The sequence below is a fragment of the Piliocolobus tephrosceles genome, chromosome 14 (assembly GCF_002776525.5).
Source record: "Piliocolobus tephrosceles isolate RC106 chromosome 14, ASM277652v3, whole genome shotgun sequence".
Classification (NCBI taxonomy): Eukaryota; Metazoa; Chordata; class Mammalia; order Primates; family Cercopithecidae; genus Piliocolobus; species Piliocolobus tephrosceles.
Window position 1 is genome coordinate 77,794,373 of NC_045447.1, and position 19,808 is coordinate 77,814,180.

General features: G+C 43.0%; 2 protein-coding genes across 2 annotated transcripts in view; one reads left to right on the forward strand and one right to left on the reverse strand.

The window, feature by feature from the left end:
• Window positions 1–3,180, forward strand: part of SPATA6L (spermatogenesis associated 6 like) — a 57,595-nt gene extending 54,415 nt beyond the window's left edge. Inside the window, exon 13 of the mRNA XM_023213182.1 lies at window positions 625–3,180. The gene's annotated coding sequence lies outside the window, so the exon portion shown is untranslated. The remainder of the gene's footprint in view (window positions 1–624) is intronic.
• Window positions 3,181–13,801: 10,621 nt separating this feature from the next.
• Window positions 13,802–19,808, reverse strand: part of SLC1A1 (solute carrier family 1 member 1) — a 92,964-nt gene continuing 86,957 nt past the window's right edge. The window contains exons 11-12 of the mRNA XM_023213186.2: window positions 17,931–18,065; window positions 13,802–15,756 (exon numbers count right to left, since the gene is read on the reverse strand). Coding sequence (XP_023068954.1) covers window positions 15,510–15,756; window positions 17,931–18,065 — 382 coding nt within the window. The 3' untranslated portion in view covers window positions 13,802–15,509. The remainder of the gene's footprint in view (window positions 15,757–17,930; window positions 18,066–19,808) is intronic.

The following is a 19,808-nucleotide window of genomic DNA, read 5'->3' on the forward strand; positions in this document are numbered from 1 at the left end:
TGGCCCCCAGTGTGCAATGCCAAATTACAGAGTGAGACTGCATCACAAAGAAAGGAAAGAAAGGAAGGAAAGGAAAGGAGGAAGGAAGGAAAGAAAGAGAAAGAAAAGAAAAAGAAAGAAAGAAAGAAAAAAAGAAAGAAAGAGAAAGAAAAAGAAAGAAAAGAAAGAAAAGGAAGGAAGGAAGGAAGAAAGGAAGGAAAAGAGAAAAGAGAGAAAGAAGGAAAGGAGGGAGGCAAGGAAGGAAGGAAATTTGTTCGGTAGAATATAGTTGATTGGAACATGTTTAACAGGTCAACTGAATAACACCTATTTTGGCACATTTACTATGTAGCAAGGACTGTGCTAACTCTTCACAATAATAGTAAGAGGTAGAGACTCTGTCATCATCCTGATATTTTACAAAGATGTCAAGTAATTGCCCAAGGTCGCACAGATGCTCACTATGCTCATTGGGTTATTCTGTTGTGGGAATCCAGGGAAAAGGCTCAGAGACTAAGTGATCCCAAGGCATAGCTACATGCCAAGATTGGGGTAGTATGAAATTATCTTTTTCTCCTTACTTGTATTGATTGTTTGTGTTTTTCGCAATACCACATGTAGAATGTATTGCTTCAAATTTTGCAGGGGAAATTAATGAAAGCTGAAGGAGGATCATAAAGAGCTCACTCACTGAGACAATTGAAGCATCCTTAAAGAAATGAATAATTTTTGTTGTCTTTGTTGAGTCACTGATGTCTAATCCCCTTTAAACCAAATGCTGTGCTCAGTCTTTTGTGCCCAGGTAAGAGTTGTTGATTAAAATGTTTGCTGTTTGGGGGCTCACATTTTCTTGTCAAGCTGGAAAATTTGTGTTTTTGCATGTTTATTTTGAACATGAAAGAGAAAGCACTGTAGTTGGGTGGGAGATGTTTATCCATTTGGAAAGCACTTCTTAGAATTCTTAACAAAAATGTCAAGATGCCTTTTAAGGTATTCTTCATTTTTGACGGTGGATGTGTTCTTGAAAACTTCTTTCTTTCTCTCTTCTTCCTTCTGATCCCTTTCTCTCTCTCTCTTTCTCTCTCTCTCTCTTTCATTAATTATATATGAGCTAGAGGAAGTTGCTATTCACAGGAATAACCTGATAAATCCTCCAGAAAAGACTGTCAACCTGACTTTCTCTTTTTGGTATATCCTTTTTTTGTTATTGTTTATATCTTAGTGTTAGGCTTGATTTACATGAAGTCCACTAAAAACCTTGGAAAAGAGAGCATTACATCTGGATAATTCAAATCTTGTTTTAAGTGTTGAATTTCTGTAATAAATTTGTAAGAGGAGGCTAGCTCCTTTGGAGTGTAAACTGCTCCTTCTGTTTCCTACTCCTTTGTTCCAGCAATTCTTTGTAAATTTAGATGAGGAACAAAACCTTCCTCAAATATCTCTCCAAAAGAACTACACATTAAGTAAATAGGTTCTACAGATAGGACTGCCAATGCCAGGTTTTAAAGTTAGTTAAGAAGGTGCATTTATGAAATGCTTACACAGTGTGAGGGAGCAGGAAGAGGAAGGGGATGGGATAGGGAGACTAGAGGCACATTTGTCTTCATTGATACAGACCCAGAGAAGAGGGGCCTGAAAATGGAAACTTATGTCCCTCCTTCACAGTATAACCATAGCATTTTCCTCTACCAGCCCTACTATAGTGTGAATGTTTGTGTTCCCTCAAAATTTGTATGTTGAACTCCTAACCTCTAAGGACATGGGGCCTTTTGGGAGGTGATGAGGTTGTGAGGGTGGACCCCTCATAAATGAGATTAGTGCCCTATAAATAGGCTCAAGGGAACTCATTTGCCCCTTCCACTGGCGAGGAGACAGCAAGAAGGCGCCATCTCTGAACCAGGAAGAGGGCCCTCACCAGATTCTGAATCTGCCGACATTTTGATCTTGGACTTCCCAGCTTCCAGAACTGTGAGAGATAAATTCCTGTTATTTGTAAACTACCCAGTTCATGACATTTTGTTATAGCAGCCTGAATAGAGTAAGACACTACCCTAAAACTTGTTCAGTTTTTAGAAGATTCAGTGAGAGGCAAGTTTTCTTTTCTCATTGTGATCATAGGGATTGGTTCATTAGGTAAATTAAGAAAATGAAATTAAAAATTAGAAAAGGAACTCCAAAAACAAAAACAACAAAATAAAATTCATTTATCCTCTTCTCAGAATTTCAGCCAAATAAAGGTGTATCCAAGTTGAACCTCCCAATCTAAAAATCTGAAATCTGAAATGCTCCAAAATCTAAAACTTTTTGAGCACCAATATAACACCATAAGTGAAAAATTCCACATCTGACCGCATGTGGCAGGTTGCAGTCAAATGCATTTGAAACTTCGTTTCATGCTTAAAATTATTTAAAATCATGTATAAAATTACCTTCAGGCTATGTGTATAAAGTGTATATAAAACATAAATGAATTTCATGTTGAGACTTGGGTCCTATCCCCTATCCTGAAGATACTTCATTGTGTTTATGTAAATATTCCAAAATACAAAAACAAAAACCAAAACCCAAGTTTAAAACACTTCTGGTCAGTCCCAAGCATTAAAGATAAGGGAGACTCAACCTGTATCACAACCAGCATTCCACCTTGGCAAGGCCGACAGCAAGCTTAAATTACATGTGCTAATATGTTCTCAGTCTCTCTGAAACTATGGTTGTCAATTTGTTATTTTGATGTTACCTCTAAGTAGTCATCAAAAATAAGAAAATATTGTGTTACATTAAGGTTATGCTATAAGTCTCAGCTAAAGGAAGGCAGCCCTAATGAATTGGTATCCCATTTCATTTATTGTTAAAATATACACCATGCATTCAATATTCAGTGTTTTTTGAAATGCTTTGAGCATAACTCTTTAATTTAATAAGATCTTAAATACCCATTCTTATTTAAAGTCATTTTTGGTTTTCACACTAAATTATACTTTTTTCCCTCTACTTTCTCATTTATTAACTCTATTTCTTAAATTATTATCATTTTTACTTTTTGTTTCTCAAGGGGTTATCTCAATTTTGAGGAATCATGCTGGGGCAAGGATTGCAGTTGAAGTATTTTGCTTTTGGAGTATATAATAGTATGAATAATTTTGTGATGTTTGGGGGTTTGGATTACTTTGGGAAGATCTGTGTCATTAAACATCATAAAAATAATTCCCATCTGTCTTGCTTCAGTTTATAATTCCTTTCTTGACTTTTATGGTTGCAGATCTGTCAAAGCGTGGAGCATATTTTATGGGCATGTTTCATGGGGTCTTGGTTTGCAGAGACTCCTAAGAAAATATCCTTTGTGGAACCTAGGCCCTCCAAACAAAAACTGCTATACAATGAGGCCAGTTCTCTATAGTCACGTGACTTAGCTGAAGCCTGTAGGCCATGAATTATGAAAGAGATTTTTAAAAAATGAAACTGCAAATGATATGTTTGACATAAAAGAAGTGGTTGGTTTTAGGTGTAATTTGAGAAGACTGATGGGTATGTGTGTGAATTTAGCCCTAGCACCCAAATGCCAGGCTACTCTCGGGATAGCCAGTACTCCGCCGAGTTGGTTCCATCAAAGGAGCCTGCTGGGTTCTCTGGAGAGCAGCCTGAGGAACAGGATATGCTCTCTAGTCCATGCTGTGACCAGAGAACCCACTAGTACCACCGGGTGGGACTGCTGTCTTTCTCTGGTTAGGGGACCCCTCCTAGCACTACTTGGGGGACCTGCAGGTCTTGGGGAGACCTCTCTTCGCTTGTGCTGGGAACCCTGCCAACAGTGAGAAGAGCCCCAACCTTTTGCTCCTTTGGCCTGGGAGCCTTCCATCCTCCACACTGAATCTAGGGGCACCAAATTATGGCAATAAAGTTACTTTGTTTATGAAAGGAAAGAACCTATGCTTAATTTCATATAGGGAATTTGGTCAAAACAGGGTCATGTCTAGGACAGAAGCTATTACTTGGTGCAGATGGGTCCTTTTCTTGATAGCCGAGTTGATGGAGCTTCTTCAACAAAATGAGGAGTTTCTGGTCCAAAAGTTTTCCTTGGGATTCTGCATCTTTTAGAGTGATCCATTAGCACCGCCCCACCTCACCCCCCACCCCCACCGTGTGTGTGTGTGTATTTTGTTTTCTTTTTTTTTTTTAGTCTAAAAAATAGAGAAGAAGTCTCCCTATATTGCCCAGGCTGGTGTTGAACTCCTGGCCTCAAGTGATCTGCCGTCTTGGCCTCCTAAAGTGCTAGGCTTACAGGTATGAGCCACCGCGCCCCTCCGAGTACCTGGATTTAAATCCTAGTTCTGCCATCTACAGGCCAGGCTGAGTGCCTTGGACAGATGATTTAACCTTTTTGTGTCTCAGTGTCCTTATGTATAATACGGAGGTAATAATAGTATCTGTCTAATAATGTTATTGTTGGTAGATAATACATTTAAAGTACATTAAATCAGTGCCTGGCACAAAATGAGCACTCAGTGGGCATTAGCTATTCTTATTCTCATCTCATTTAATTTTTTGAGGAAAGTATTGCTCCCTGTATTTCTTGCTAAGGACACTGAGGCTCAGAAAAGCAAGTGTCAGAGCCAATTTGCAAACCCTGCTCTGTGTTGTTTCCAAATCTCAGGTTCTCTGTACCACTTCCTGTCACCCCTTGGTTGCCACCTGGTTGGCCTTGAGGCATCCCAGATAATTCAGCCTAAAGGGTTTGAAAAACATGAACTCAGAACATTTCAGAATAACAGAGCAACTGAGGTCTCTTGACAGAAGTTGGAACAATTAACCACTTCTTATTTAGGCCAACAAGAGAGGCTTTCTGCTCTTATTTCCTGTCATTGGAATGTTACGTTTGTAAACCGCATTTTTAGGAAGTCCCCTCCTCCCCACCACCCCCAAATAAACTTTCCTGTTCCTTTTTCTCCAGGAACTGACACTCACTGAAATTGGAATTTTGAACTGGGATAAACATCATACTTGTTTTATTGGGATGACTTCCAGGAACAGACCGTAGGCAGTGGCAGTAGGTGTTATTGCTGGAAGTGTTGCATTCGCGGTAGGAACTCTTCATTATGAAAGCTTATTTGTTGTTGCTTAAGGGATAGGATGACGTCCTTTGTTCACTGGGTCTCCTCCCAGCCCCGCAGTTAACCAAATTGATTCCACAGCCTCGAATGGACCTACTCAACTTGTATTTGTTAAACTCCTATGTGCTCACTATTGTGCAGGACCCTGTGGGGTAGGGAGGGGTCACACTAAGGGGTATAAAATACAACCTGTGCCCTCTTGAAGTTTCCAGACTTACTGGGGCAATGAGACATTAAATGAGATATTTCAAGTGTGATTCCCAAATGATGTTGCAAACTCGGATGTCTTTGGGGCCAGGCAGGATTTGTGACTGTCAGAAGCAGTGGAGTTTGAAATAATGGTGAGCGATGGGAGCTGGAGTGAAGTGGAGCATGTAACACCCCACCCTCCCACAAGGTGTTCATCTTCAAATTCAAATCTAAACCAGCCAGAGGCTCTGTGGCCCACATAAAGCTGGTCTGAAGCTGGGTCTTGCCTAAAGCCACCAGTTTTGACTCCTGTTTAGTAGTATAAAGTAATGATATTGATTTACAGTGAGGTTTGTGGAATTCAATTTCATTACTTTATAATCAAGTCTCATTGATTGACTTAATAATACAAGGCAGTATCTGATTATGTGCCAAGATACTGTTGCTTCTGTATGTTTCAGGAGGTTAGAAACAGGGGGTATTGGGATTGGAGGCCAAGAATTTATTTTCAGTGTTTAAAAAATAGGCAGACCAGGTAGAGAAGAGATTTGGGAGAGTGAGGCAATTGGGGAGAGTGTAATGAAGCATATGTGTATAGAGAAGAGGAAATGTCCTCCAGGGTATCCTCTGCAGTGTCCTAAATATTCAGGTGAGTATTTTCAACTTTGTGCTGTAGACAATAAGAAGCCATTAGAGTTTTGGAGCCAGAAAGCAAAGTATTAACCTGATGATCTTGTGCAGGATGGGTTGGGAGTAGGTAGAGGCTGGCGGTGGGGAGACTGACAAAGCCTTTGAAGAAGTCTGAAAATTAGGGCAATAGAACCTGAACTGAGTAGGAGAGTCACAGGAAAGAGAAGGGCTGATTAGACACCAGGGCTGGGAAGACATCATGAGACAGCTTATTTTAGGGTTGCTTAAAAACCTGTGGGTATATGGGGGAGGTACCTGGCCCTTTTAAGGAAGAAGTAGTTAAGTCAGGTGGCCTGGGCTTGTTACAAAGTGAAGGTGAATTACTTAGTCAGCAGAATGAAGTATTGATGGAGAGAATAATTGCCCTGCAGAAATAAGGACACAGTGTCCTTCATTTTGTGGATTCATATTCTTCATGATGTGTGAGGCAAGATGAACTGAAGGACTAAGGGAACAAAATAGGAGCTCAAATGAAATCCTTTAGGGACTTTTGTTTTTGTGTTCTCTTTTTGGCCAGGGAGATAGAATAGGGAACACTCAGAATTAGTAGGGGGCAGGGTGGGTGTTTCAGAAGCAATGGAGGCCTTATCTGGGATTTTGTTTAGTATTTTTTTAATCCCTCTGAATCTTGTTCTTACCGTGAAGGCCTCATGGTTGTAAATAGAATTTAGACGATTATCAAAATACAAGTTGTTTATTCAAGAATTACTTGGGAAGAGAAAATGCAGGAGTACACCACGTCCAGTGATTCATGTCTGGACAGAGGCTAAGTCTTGGGTCACTCACTTCACAAAGAGGCATCACTGTTCACTCAGGGGCTCCCACCTGAAGCCCAGAGCAGAGGGATTCAAATAAATGGACCAACCTCTATAGACCTACCTTGCAACCTCAAGCCTCTTGGGGACAAAAGCAAGAAGAAATGTTTATGATCCTAGATTGTAGGGGAAATAATGGTGATTTTTAAAAACACAATTCCCAATCTGGGAAAGAGAGACTACAGAAAAGATTGATGAGATTGATTTTGGATAAGTTCAGTTTAAAAAGATGGTGGAAAGGCCAACAAGAAGTGGTCAGTAGAAGTTGGAAGTGGGGATCTGAGATTTGGCTTAGAGATCAGTGCAGGAGAAACCAAGGGCAGCTGTAGATTTTGTGGATACGCATTGTTGTTAATCATCTGCATAGAGATGGTAGTTGAATCCATAATATTGGAGGAGTATCTGGTGGAGAAAGACCAGAAGCATGTGAGCTTGTTCATTCATTCCACAAATATTTGAGGGGACCCTGTGTGTGTGGCACAGGCAGAGATGAGATCCACAGCAAGGGAGCAGCAGGAGGAGGAGGTTACAAAAGTGATGGAAGAGTGGTGGGAAAGGGTCAGGTGGGACAGAACCTCGTAATGTCTTGGAAGCCAAGGAAAAATAACTTAGTGGAATATAAAGCTAACTGACAGCGACAAATGTTGCAGAAGAGTAAAAATTGACGACTGAGAAAATGCCTTTTGGATTTCATGAGCAGGGCATCGATGACCTCGGAGTTTCAGGAGTGCTGTGGAAGCCCGACTGTAGGGGATTAGGTGTTTGTGAGTGGGGAGGAAATGGAGTCACAGCATAAAGAACAAAAAGCAGCCCCTAAAATTTTGCAAGAAAAGAAAAAGAGAAATAGGGTTCCAGTTTTTATTCTGACAACTCCCCATCCCTGGTTTTGGAAAAGAAAGGGGTTTGGGGGAGAGTTAGGATTTGAGTGAAACATTTAAAGGTGTTATGAGGGAGGGATACAATGATATTGTATACCATAAAGGAGGTGAGGCTGTGCAGCTAGATGAGGTGGGAGATAATCTAGACATATTTAAAATTAATTTTTGCTACAATGAGAAAACAAACAGGCAATTTGAGGGAGCAAATTTGGTTGTATCAAATAAAATGCTATGATTAGAAAAGATAAACAGCTTGTAAAGAGGTGATGATTGGATACTGTCATGCATTTCCTCTTACTTTTTAGGCATTTTGAAGCACTATATCTTAATAGTTAGGAAAAGACTCGGAATCATGTGAGTCCCAGCTCTGTGAACTTGGGCAAATTACTTAACCTCCCTAAGCCACAGTTTCCTCAACTGGGAAACAGACAGTAATATGACCTGCCTAATAGAAGTGTTAAGAAGAATGCGTGAGACTATGCATGTAAAGTATTTAGTACAATGGCAGCACATAATTAGCACTTGGTATTAGCAGTGATTCATTTTTTCTTAAACCACTTTATTCAGGTATGATTGGCATACGAATGGTGTACATATTTAACACGTACAACTTGGTGAGTTGTGAAACCATCACCAAAGTCCATGCCCTAAACCTATCCATCATCTTCAAAAGTTTCCTCTCACCTTCTTTATTAATTAATTATTTTGGGGGGTATGATAAGAACACAATGTAAGAGCTACTATATTAGCACATTTGTAAGTATACAATGCAGTATTAAGTATAGCTACTATGCTATGCAGTAGATCTAGCCAATGATTCTTATCTGCTTTGAACATTTAGACCACCCCAGACTTGAGTTATAATTAATATTCTAGTAGTCCTGGCACTCTCTGCCTTATAATGCCTGGAGAAGAACAGTGACACTGCAGCCAAATGGCTGAGCCATCTATTTGTTGTGTGGTCTTTGGGGAAGTTGCTTAATGTTTTGTGCTAGTTTCTTCATTTGTAGAAAGGGGGTAATAATAGTACCCACTTTATGATGCTGTTATGAAATTAAATAAATTCATATTTAAGTGGTAAGAACACAGCTTGCCGCATAGTAATTGCAATGCCAACATTTGCTGAGTAAATAAAAATGTTCTTCCTCTGTGTCTTTTTTTTTTTTTTTTTTGAGATGGAATCTCGCTCAGTCACCCAGGCTGGAGTGCAGTGGTGTGATCTCAGCTCACTATAAACTCCGCCTCTAGGGTTCAAGCCATTCTCCTGCCTCAGCCTCCCAATTAGCTGGAACTACAGGCATGTGCCACTACACCTGGCTAATTTTTGTATTTTTAGTAGAGACGGGGTTTCATCGTGTTGGCCAGGCTTATCTCAAACTCCTGATCTCAGGTGATCCACCCGCCCCAGCCTCCCAAAGTACTGGAATTATAGGCCTGAGTCACTGTGCTCAGCTTGTTGCTGTTTTTCCTTCTGGGCTCAGGACATCCCACTTGCTTGGGCACTCATCCTGGCAGGGAGGAATCTCAGGGGATACCTGCAGCTGTTAGGTCAGCACCTTAAAAGAAACTGGACCTTGATTTGCCTTAGAGTGTCATCTCTAGGAAGGATAATGATGCCCAAGAATAGGGTAGTGACTGCCTGGATTGATGTAGAAGCAAACATTTTCTTAGTGGCAAGAAAAGCAGACTAAATATCCTTGCAGGCTGAGTCAGCATTGTTTGCATGTCTAATTTTTTCATCAACTTCTGTGGCATGTTTTTCTAACTTAACTGTCCTCTTCTGATGGAGCAGAGAGCCTTGGGTTTGTGGTTCATGTGAAATTGACACATTCTTTCTACCTTAACCTTTCTGGCTAAAATAGGAAATGGGAGGATTAGCTCCAACGTACCTGAGAGGTAAAGCCAACCTGGCATGCTGGGAAGACAGAAGCAGGTGTTGAGGATGAATCAGCCAGTGTCCCTCCATCGCCGACTGGTATTGCCTTCTTTTATCACATGAATTTATACAGTAGCACTTCTCTGACATCTGTCAGACTTGCCTAGTTTCCTAAAGACCTGGACAGGATAACCTCGGATTCATTGTGGAGAACCTTTATAATTTTTTTTTAAGCGCTTGGCTCAGAAAGGCCTTTTGGCTGGCCTTTTGTTATTCTTGCCAAGCTAAGCTAATAACCTTGGAAACACAACACAAGAGCTCTTTAAATAAAAGTTATGTTTGAATGCTTGGAGGAGGATCAAAGTCATCTTTAAAATGTGCATGCCTTGAGCTCTTTGTGAAGGCATGTTCATAAACTGGAAGGAGTAGTACCCTTCTCCAGCGACTGCCCTCCCGAGATGACTGAAGTCATTTCAATCTGTCTTACCTTCACCTTGGAAAAGGTAACTTTCTATGGGGCACAGACAAAGACAAAGCAAATCCTGGCTGGTGTTATATCTCCAGACCTCTTGCACCTTCCCCTGCAGCCAGACCCTTGACCCTGAAATGCTCAGATGATGCAACTCTGCATCACATTCCCTGAAGTGCCCTGAAACCTTGGTAATGGCTTTCCTGCGTTATGTAGGAACGGCAGCTATCAGAGCCTGCAGTCTGAGGGGAAAAGGCAGCTTCTTGGAGGGAAAATGGGGGACAGGCATCAGCCTCCCAAGTAGCTGGGATTACAGGCGTGCACCTTTAGTTGATTCTGCATTTAGTTCCAGGGTTATTTGCCTCCCTCCATTTTTTGATAAACAGTACTTTTGTGAGGCAAGTTTTTCTCTAGGTAATATCCTGGAGTTGTCCCCATGGGACTAGAGCTTCCGAGCTGCACGCTGCCGGGGCCTTCTAGAAACCAGTGGAATTTCCCTAGAAGAGGCAATGGTATTCCTTTCTTATTTTCTCCAGCCAGAATAATCAAAGGAATGTAAATGTTTATCTTGTCTTTTGGGGGTTTATTCATAACTGTTTTGAACTTGGTGTGGCAGGCCAAGTGGAGATTTGTAGATGAAACCGTAAGTGTCACCCTAATTCTGGAGAGACACCTTCCAAATCACACATGACAATGGTTTGCCCTAGTGAGGGAAGAAATGGGACATCAACTGTGTGGTTAGATTTCACTGCTTGCTTAGGAGTTTTGTGGCACTGTGCATGCAGCCTAGGCCATTGAGAAATGTCCCGATCATTTCCATCCCTGATGGATAACTTTATACACTTAGGTACACTCACCCAATTCCATATACAGGTCAATGTGTTGTTCCCAGCCAGGCACGGTGGCTCATGCCTGTAATCTCAGCACTTTGGGAGGCTGAGGCAGGCAGATCACCTGAGGTCAGGAGTTTGAGACCAGCCTGGCCAACATGACGAAACCCTGTCTCTACCAAAAATACAAAAATTAGCTGGGCATAGTGGTGCACGCCTGTAATCCCAGCTACTTGGGAAGCTGAGGCAGGAGAATCACTTGAACCTAGGAGGCAGAGGTTGCAGTGAACCAAGATCGCAGCACTGCACTCCAGCCTCGGTGACAGAGTGAGACTCTGTCTCAAAATATATAAATATATAGTTCCCAAAGCTAATTTAACAAGGCCTGCTTCTTCTTCTTTGTATTATCTGGCTTTCACTTTAAAAATCTAGGATTGCAGAGAGGTACATTTCCTCCCACAGGGTATATTAAAAAGCTCCAGGTAGGGCCCTGCTTCCATCAGGTGAGGAGACTGTTTTTGAATAGTCACACAAGATTTATAGGCTGACCGCAAAAGTGAACTTCATGCTGGACTCTCATTTTCAGGACGTATGAAGGGGTGTTATGTGAAGGTACACCTCAGCTTCACACAGCCCAAGCATCTCAAATCCCTGTCTGTGTCTCAGGGCATAGGAAATGACTGCGAACACTTATTTTTTTGTTTACCTCCTACATGACACTTTATAGGAAAAATTTCAGTTTGCTACTCTTTAGATTAAAATGTCCCATTTCTGGAAGAGTTTCCCCTTTATAGAATGAGGGCTGTTTACGAAGTCTCACTAGGTTGGGTATACTGTTTGCTCTGAGAACTCAGCCAGCACCAAGTGGTAGGAGCTTCATTCCTTCACCAATCAGGGACACGGATCCTAAAACACTGGAAGAGCAATTGCATCTCTATGGATTACCCATGTTAATAAATGGGGGAGGGAGAAGGGTGTGGTTTTTTCCGAGAAGCAGGGGTGGGGAGAAGAGACACTAGCATTTATTAGGCATAGTCTGTAACAGAGTCTTTGCTACATGCATTTTCTCATTGACCACTGAAAGCAGTCCCATGAGGAAAGAATTTTTATTCCTATTTCATGGAAGAGGAAACCAAGGCTTAGGTTGTTGGCAAGGGACACAAAGCTGGTAAGGAATCAGAGCTGTGTGCCCACTCATTGTATTCCATAGTCCCTTGCTGGGCAGTTGGGGAATACAGAATATCAATCCTGTTGCATAGAAGCTTCTAGCAGCCTTCCAAGGCTCCGAAGGATCACTTCCTGTCTCCTGTTCCAGGAGGGAAGATTCTTGAGCCCCTGCAAAGCAAACACTGCAGCCGGCCTACTGCGTGAGTATAAGCCAAGCACACTTCCCATGGCTCTTCTAAGAATCGGGGTGTGCTTTAATAAAGGCCTTGTACCCACTGGACTAACAAAGATTTGCTGGAAGAATAAAGTCATTCATCAGCTGATAACATCATTTCTCTATTCATGAGTAAAATCACATGGAGACCTCAGGGGCACCAGCTCTTCCAAAAAAATATCTTTTTCTAAGGAATTGTGTTGTTGAGTATTTTCTCCCATGTTGTACACAAAGGAAACTACCCAGTATTCCATTGGCCAGGTAGCGATAGGTATTTTTCTGAGGAGATAGGATCCTCTCAGTGGGAAAGCTGTCTGTCACAGCAAGTAAGTCCATTGCCCCCTGCAGAATCCCCTCATGTCTGAGGTATTCCAGGCAGGACTGCACCATCCCATCAGAGATCACTCTGAACACAGCCATTTGTAGCTTGTAATCTTACTTCAGAGGGCAGGATTAGTCCTTTAGTGAAACCAAGCCACCATCATATTGAGAGGCAAGACTTTTTGTTGTTGTTGTTGTTAAATATAGGGTCTCTGTCACTCAGACTGGAGTGCAGTGGTGCTATCACAGCTCACTGCAGCCTCAACTTCCCCAGGCTCAGGTGATCCTCCCACCTAAGCCTACTGAGTAGTTGGGACTACAGGCACCCACCACCACTCGCGGCTAATTTTTGTATATTTTTGTAGAGATGGGGTCTTTCTGTGTTGCCTATGCTGGTCTTGAATTTCTGGCCTCAAGCAATCTGCCTGCCTCGGCCTCCCAAAGTGCTGGGATTATAGGGGTGAGCCACTGCGTCCAGCCGACTATCTCTTACTGTAGTAACTTCTAACAAAATCCTTCTTTCATCTCCGCCACAAAATATGCATGAAGCTGTTCATAATGGCACTGTATTTCCGCCTTGTAATCCCATTGGCTAACATGAACAATCGTATTATCTTTCCTCAAGCCTCACTTTTTCATTCTTGGGGTAAAAAGCTTTAAAAACAATAATCCAGCTAGGCACACTAGCTCACGCTTGTAATCCTAGCACTTTGTGGTGGTGAGGCAGGGGAATCACTTGAAGCCAGGAGTTCAAGACAAGTGTGGGCAGCATATTGAGACCCTGTTTCTACAAAAAATAGAAAAATTAGCTGGAGTAATGGTGTGTGCCTGTAGTTCCACCTACTCAGGAGGCTGAGGTTTGAGCCCAGTAGGAGGAGGCTGCAGTGACCTGAGATCATGCCACTGCACTCTAACCTGGGTGACAGAGCGAGATTATATCTTAAAAAACAAACAAACAAAAAACTGTATAAAATCTAATTCAACTGATCATATCTCTGCCTTCCCACACCCATCCAAGTAAGTTAAAACAACAGATAACAAGAAGAAAAAGGCAGGGGGGAAAGAATGAGGGAAGTGTTTATTGAGACTGAAATGGAACATTGTTCTCTTATGAGTTAACAGCAGTGTGTTAAGAGGCTGGTTACAAACTGACTCCAAAATGATAACTCGCAGCTCATGAACAGCTCTGCCAGCTCTAGTGCCACTAACTGGGGCATCCTAGTAAGGGGTAGAACCATTTAGGCCAAGAGAAATTACTGATTCAATTTCATTTACATTTAGATTTATTTCCTATAAACAATAGCAATATTTGCATTTTAAAATTCACATTGAATCATTATTTACTATTTATGATGTTTATATAACAATTCAGTATCATTATGTTGTAGATTTCAGATGTAGGTGGTCAATACTGAGCACTTATTTACTCTTCTGTATCTTTGGCACAATTTCTCATTTCTTAAACATGAAAGCACAGGTTTAAGTTGGCTACACAATACTGCAGAAACATGACTATTTTGGATCTCAGTGTAAGTACAAGTTTATGTTAAGCGTTATTTACAAGATGAGAACTGAAGCACAGACTTTAATAAACTATCTTCATAAATTAGCAGAATGACAAGCAGAGGATGTAATGAATAGGGCCAAGATTACTAGTTAGAACAGTCCTCCCTGGAGGAGGAGACGAGTGTCATAGAATGGAACTATTTCCCCCGAACCACTGGTATCAGTTTATGTCGTGGGATTTACTCTGCAAGAGCCCAGGTTAGGGGCAGCTCTTTTTCTGCAATGTGGCTTGTTCAACCCATGGAATCTTTATTAAAATACAACTTAGTTGGTAGCTTGCCGCCATTATTTGGGCCCTGATAACAGAAGTGCAAGGATGGCAAAGTACTGGCCTCTTTGAGTATGAATGAACTTGGAAGAATAAAGCCTTCCAGTTGGATGAAAGCACATCCAGCCTTTGTGAGTGACAGCTTTGTATATAATCTTATGCAGAGCTAATATGGATTGCCTCGAGGCAGCTCAAATCTGGAAGTTGTAAATGAATGGCTCTGCCACCTTGGAGTATCACCACAGTACATCTCTGCTTTAGGGCTGATATACAGATGTGAAACGATCGAACAACATGATTTCTCATTCTAGTGCTCCTGCGAAAGGAGTTCTGATAAGCCCCAAAGCAGACCTGGGTTGGAATTGTGGTTATTATTCAAGTACAAGGAGAACTCTTTATTTCACATTGACGGTTCAGTTCTGATCTCTGTCTGGCAAATTATATGAAAATAATAAATATATACATATATACATATATATATATATATAGCTTTACGCTGAACACTGGGTTTATAGTTACCAGTGTCCCAATACAGTACATTGAAAAAAGAATCCTTCTCCCTTTCTTCCAAACCCTATGCCCATCTTAAAACTTATTGCAGAACTATGCTGGTCTGTTTTCTTTGAAATTGGCTGGAGATAAGTTAAAAATGGACATTTTGGCACATTAACTGGGGAGAGGTGGTTGAGATGCATTATAATTTATAAAAAAGTGAAGGGTCAAAGGAAATTCATGCCAATAGAAAGCCTGAGTAAAGATTTGTAACCAATGACAGAATATTTGTTTAAAAACCCAAAACACTTGTCTATGCATGAGAAAGCATTTTCTCTTTCATATCCATTACCTAATTCTAATAGTTATTACTTTATGTACTTCCAAACTTTGTCTCTTATAGAATTTCTAAAACTCAGATAATAGAACTTTCCTTTTAATCAATTTCCCTTCATCTTACCCCACACCCAAATCCCAAAACCCGGAGAGCAAAGGCTGTGAATCCAAATAGAGAAAATAATCTGGAGGTCTGTATATCAAATCAAATGAACACCTGGCCATTAGCGTTTTTCTTTTCCTTACCAGTGTTTGAGATGACTCTCATGGAAATGTCCTTCCTTGTTCTCAGTTATCTGCAGCCAGGGGCCCTAGAACTGTGAGGTCTGGGTGAATGAGATGGTGTCAGACTTGTCTACTGCAAAGCCTCCATTGACATAAGACTTCTTGGTGTCTGAGTCTTCGTTGTCAAGGATTGTGGATTCCAAGGCAAAGGGATTCACAATGTTGACTTCAGATGAAACATCCATCTGCTCCAGCTCCTTCTTGGAGAGCTTTTCCACGATGCCTGTCCCAAAAGAATCGCCAAGGACGTTGACCATGGTCCTGAACCGGTCCCTGGGGAGAGATGGGAGGAGTCAGACAGGAGGCCCAGATTTCATTTTCCTTCATCATCGGAGAGATGCAAGGACCCGACATGTTCAGTTTAGATTTAAGTAAATGCAGAAAGTGCTGTCCTTATGACTGACTGACTGAAGGCTCCTCACAGGCCTCGGGTTGTTCATAAAGGCACAGCATGAGCTCTCCCAAAGTAGCAATGATTCCCCTAAGTCTCCCTAAATTCCCTCCTCTTCTCCCAAAGAAACATGAATAGAGTCGTTCCAGATATTTTCTGGGGGGACTGAGGGAGGTTCAGAATTCAGTAAGTTTTTCAGCCCTAACCTCTGTCTTGTGGTTTTCTAGATTCGATGCAAATGCCATTGTGGGCTGTCTTTGGGCAAAGGTCAGAGAACTTGGGTGTTTTGTGGGTGGGGTATGTACCATGTGCATGTGGGGTATGTGTGTGTGTGTTCAGGTCCATGGTGTACTTGTTTATTTACCAATCTAGGTCACTCTACTTATGAGCAAACCAGGAGGCACGGCGCAGAGCACGGGGTCAGAAAACACAGGTCAGCCCAGGAATAGATTTCTCTGTGAGCCACCCTCATCCAGTCTTAACTCCCAGAGAGCCTGGGGAAGAGACCGGTGACAGGAAGACAGGTAGAGAAGGCACACTGCAGAGGAGAGGATCCATTTTGATACTGGCGCTTTGTTGATAGCAACTGCATGCAGGGGGAATCTTGTGAAAACTACACCTGCAGAACAGAAAAGGCTGACAATGCTTACACACGGCCACCCTGGATGCCCTTCTGTTATTTAGAACAAGTCCAGGGATTGAACTGGACCTAGTGTCTTTTTATTCCATACCTCCAATTGGACCTCTGACTCATCCAGGTATCTTGGCAGTGAAGGTAACTGGTTCTAGGAAGACTCAGGGAAAGGAGAAAAGTGCAAGTCCACCATCATCACTAGAAAGAACCAAATCTTGCCTCAATGCTAGGATATCTTTGCAAGAAGGGTGCCACCTCATTTGGGCCTATAGCCCAGTTAGCTACTGAGGACCCCCCTACCCATGACACAGCTTCCAAGACAGGTGCAGGGGCTTTGCCATCTGAAATGTGAATCTGTGTTTTCAAGCCCACATAGAATGTCTCTGCTTCCCTTTCCATCTCATCTGTCACCTGCAAACTACAGTACATTGCACTGTACTCCCCAGTGAGCCTGAGCTGGTTCTGAGCAAAGGCCCCATGTGGAGTGATACTTACCTGCAATGCCAGGGGACAGAGCCAGACCTAGATGCTGCAAGACCCATGCATAGAAGTGGGCATCAAGGGTAAAGCTAGGAGCCAAGCTGGTTCTGACTTTAACCTTGAGGGTCACTGAAGGTACGTTCTCACGCAGATGTTCTGCTGTATTTGTGTGTGTGTGTGTGTGTGTGTGTGTGTGTGTGTGTGTGTGTGTGTGAGAGAGAGAGAGAGAGAGAGAGAGAAAGTGTTGTTGATTGAGGCCTGAATGGTCCAACTCATTCTAATCATAACAATGAAACTTGCCATTTATTGAGCATGTATGGGCTGCCAGATACTGTTCTAGACACTCTACTCACATAAGCTCACTCAGTCCTTAAAACAACCCAATGAGATAGGCAGATTTTTTCCCATCTCACAGATTATACAACTGGGCCTCAGGTTACGGAACTTGCTCGAGGTCAAGGAACTTGCTCGAGGTCAAGAAGCTGGTAAGACACAGGATGGAGATGCAAACCCAAGTGCTCGTGCCACTGTCCCTGACGGTTCGGAAGATGCTTAGGAAGATGGACTGGTTTTGAAGTAGGTGGTTCTGAGCCTATGATGCTGAACCGGGGCTGGGATAGGCCAGGATGGCTCGGGGGCCCTGCCTGGCTTCTCACCTTGTTGTTCTGTGTTTATCTTTGTCCCACACCCAGCTCCTAACCTTGAGCATTACCAGGTATAATGAGCTAATGGAGCTCACTGGCTTTTTAAAATCACTACTCCACATTATGAGGAGTTAATTTTTAAGCACATTATCAGATGGCCTGGTCAGAGGAAAATTAAAGCAGCAACAGGTGGCTTATTAGGCAATCTGAGGAGGGAATGATGACAGACTGCAGAGCCCGTGAGGCTGGGAAGCCCGCCTGCACATCCGGCTGAGGCAGTGCATTTATTCCAACTCACAGGAGCCAGTCGACAGCAATGATCAGGGTGACATCCTCGGCGGGCAGGCCCACGGCACTCAGCACAATCACCATGGTCACCAGGCCAGCCTGGGGCACACCGGCAGCTCCGATGCTGGCAGCTGTGGCCGTGATACTGCAGAAACATACCAGCAGGAAAGGAGTTAGACAATTACCTCTCCCATTAAAGCCCTGGCCTGAAATGGTTAGTCCCGCTTAGTCACAATGGCTATTACTGCTGTGTCCCTAAATTGGGCAGTTAAAATCTGTGACCTGCTGAGCCCCAGCTCTACCTCATTACAGGATTAAAGCTGCAGGGGGAGGGGGGCTGGGCGGGGTATGATGCCATCTCCTTGCAGAGAGAGATGTGGCACATCACTCTAATGCAAGGAAGAACTGCATAAGTGGCACCAAAAAATGAGCAAGAGAGATACTCAAGAGGAAAGCAGGAGTTTACTAAATGGGGTGTTAATAGAAGGCTTTGTGTACTCATCTATGTATACATACATTTATCCTAAATAAGTGCCAGGTACCTCTGCACCTGTCTTCCTACTCCCTTCTTCCATCTACTCACCACCCAATAATTTACGGAGCACCTAATATATGGCAGGAATTTAAATTGCCCTGAAGAATGGACAGAGGGATAGCTGTAGGGGCAGATGGACAATGGCATTTCAGGTGAAGGCAAAGGAATGAGACAGTGGTTAAGCAGGCCTTATGCACTCTCTTGACCTCACAGGACTCTTTACCTCTGGGAACTGCTCTTTAGGGCACTGGATTGGGAAAGAGCTGATCCTGTCCAAGATGCAAGCATTTACTCCTGACTGCTCCTTTTTGCCAGTAGATGTACTTTGTGGGAAAGAAAGATCTGGAAGCCAGGAGACGCAGCCAGGTGAACTTTATTACCAGGTATTTAAAAAGATTCCTCTTGATAAGATCAGGTGAGGGAGTAGGGATTTTTCTCTTTGTAATGTGCAGTCTCTTTATCAGCAACAGCTTTCTTATTTTAATTGGATCATTCTGAAAGAAACAAGGGCTCACCCTTCCCTGAAAAGTCCCTTGATTTAGATAAGCTTGAGACCACACCCACGATGCTTTCTGGAGACAAATCCTTGCCCTTGGGCCAAGGCCTGCACTGCTCGCAGCCCAGGTGCCACTGGGTTGAAAGGTGAAAATGTAAAAATTGCCAATTTAAACTGGAAGAATCCCTGATTCTATCCACAAATTCATATGCTTTGGGGCTAAAAAAGTCTTAGAGTTCTTAGTGTTTGGATGAACCGAGGCAAGATGGTGCACTTCCGGGTTCTTCATCCCCCACCCCCCCCCCAACTCTTCCCGCGCGCGCGAAAATGCAGCCGGCGCCCAGGGAGGGTGCAGACCAACTGGGCATGCGCCAGGTGACGTCAATCTGAAGAGACCAAGATTTACCTGGTCGCACCTGCGGAACGCCCCTGACACGCCCATGCCCCACCTATTGCCCTCCCACTCCTAGAAAAGCTGCTCTCCGCCATTGAGCCACGCGGCCTTCTCACAGCCCCGGCGGCCTTCTCACAGCCCCGGCGGCCTTCTCACAGGCCGGCGGCCCTCTTACAGCCCCAGTCCTGTCGGGATGTCGGGACTGTGGGAAGTCCGTCCGAGAGCCCCACCGCGGGGGGACTCTGCCGGCCTCCTTTGCCGGAGGCCGACAGACTTCTCCCGCACACCTTAAGTTACCAAAATAAACGTGCAGTTTTGCTGTTACACTTGCCTACCCGCTGGTTCTTTTGCGCCCGCTCGGCTGGTCTTAGAAAAACAAGACACTTAGGAAGCTGATTCTACTGCCCATTCATCTGCCTACTGAGGTGTTGCAGAAAGCATTTGAGGGTACAAACACAGGCCA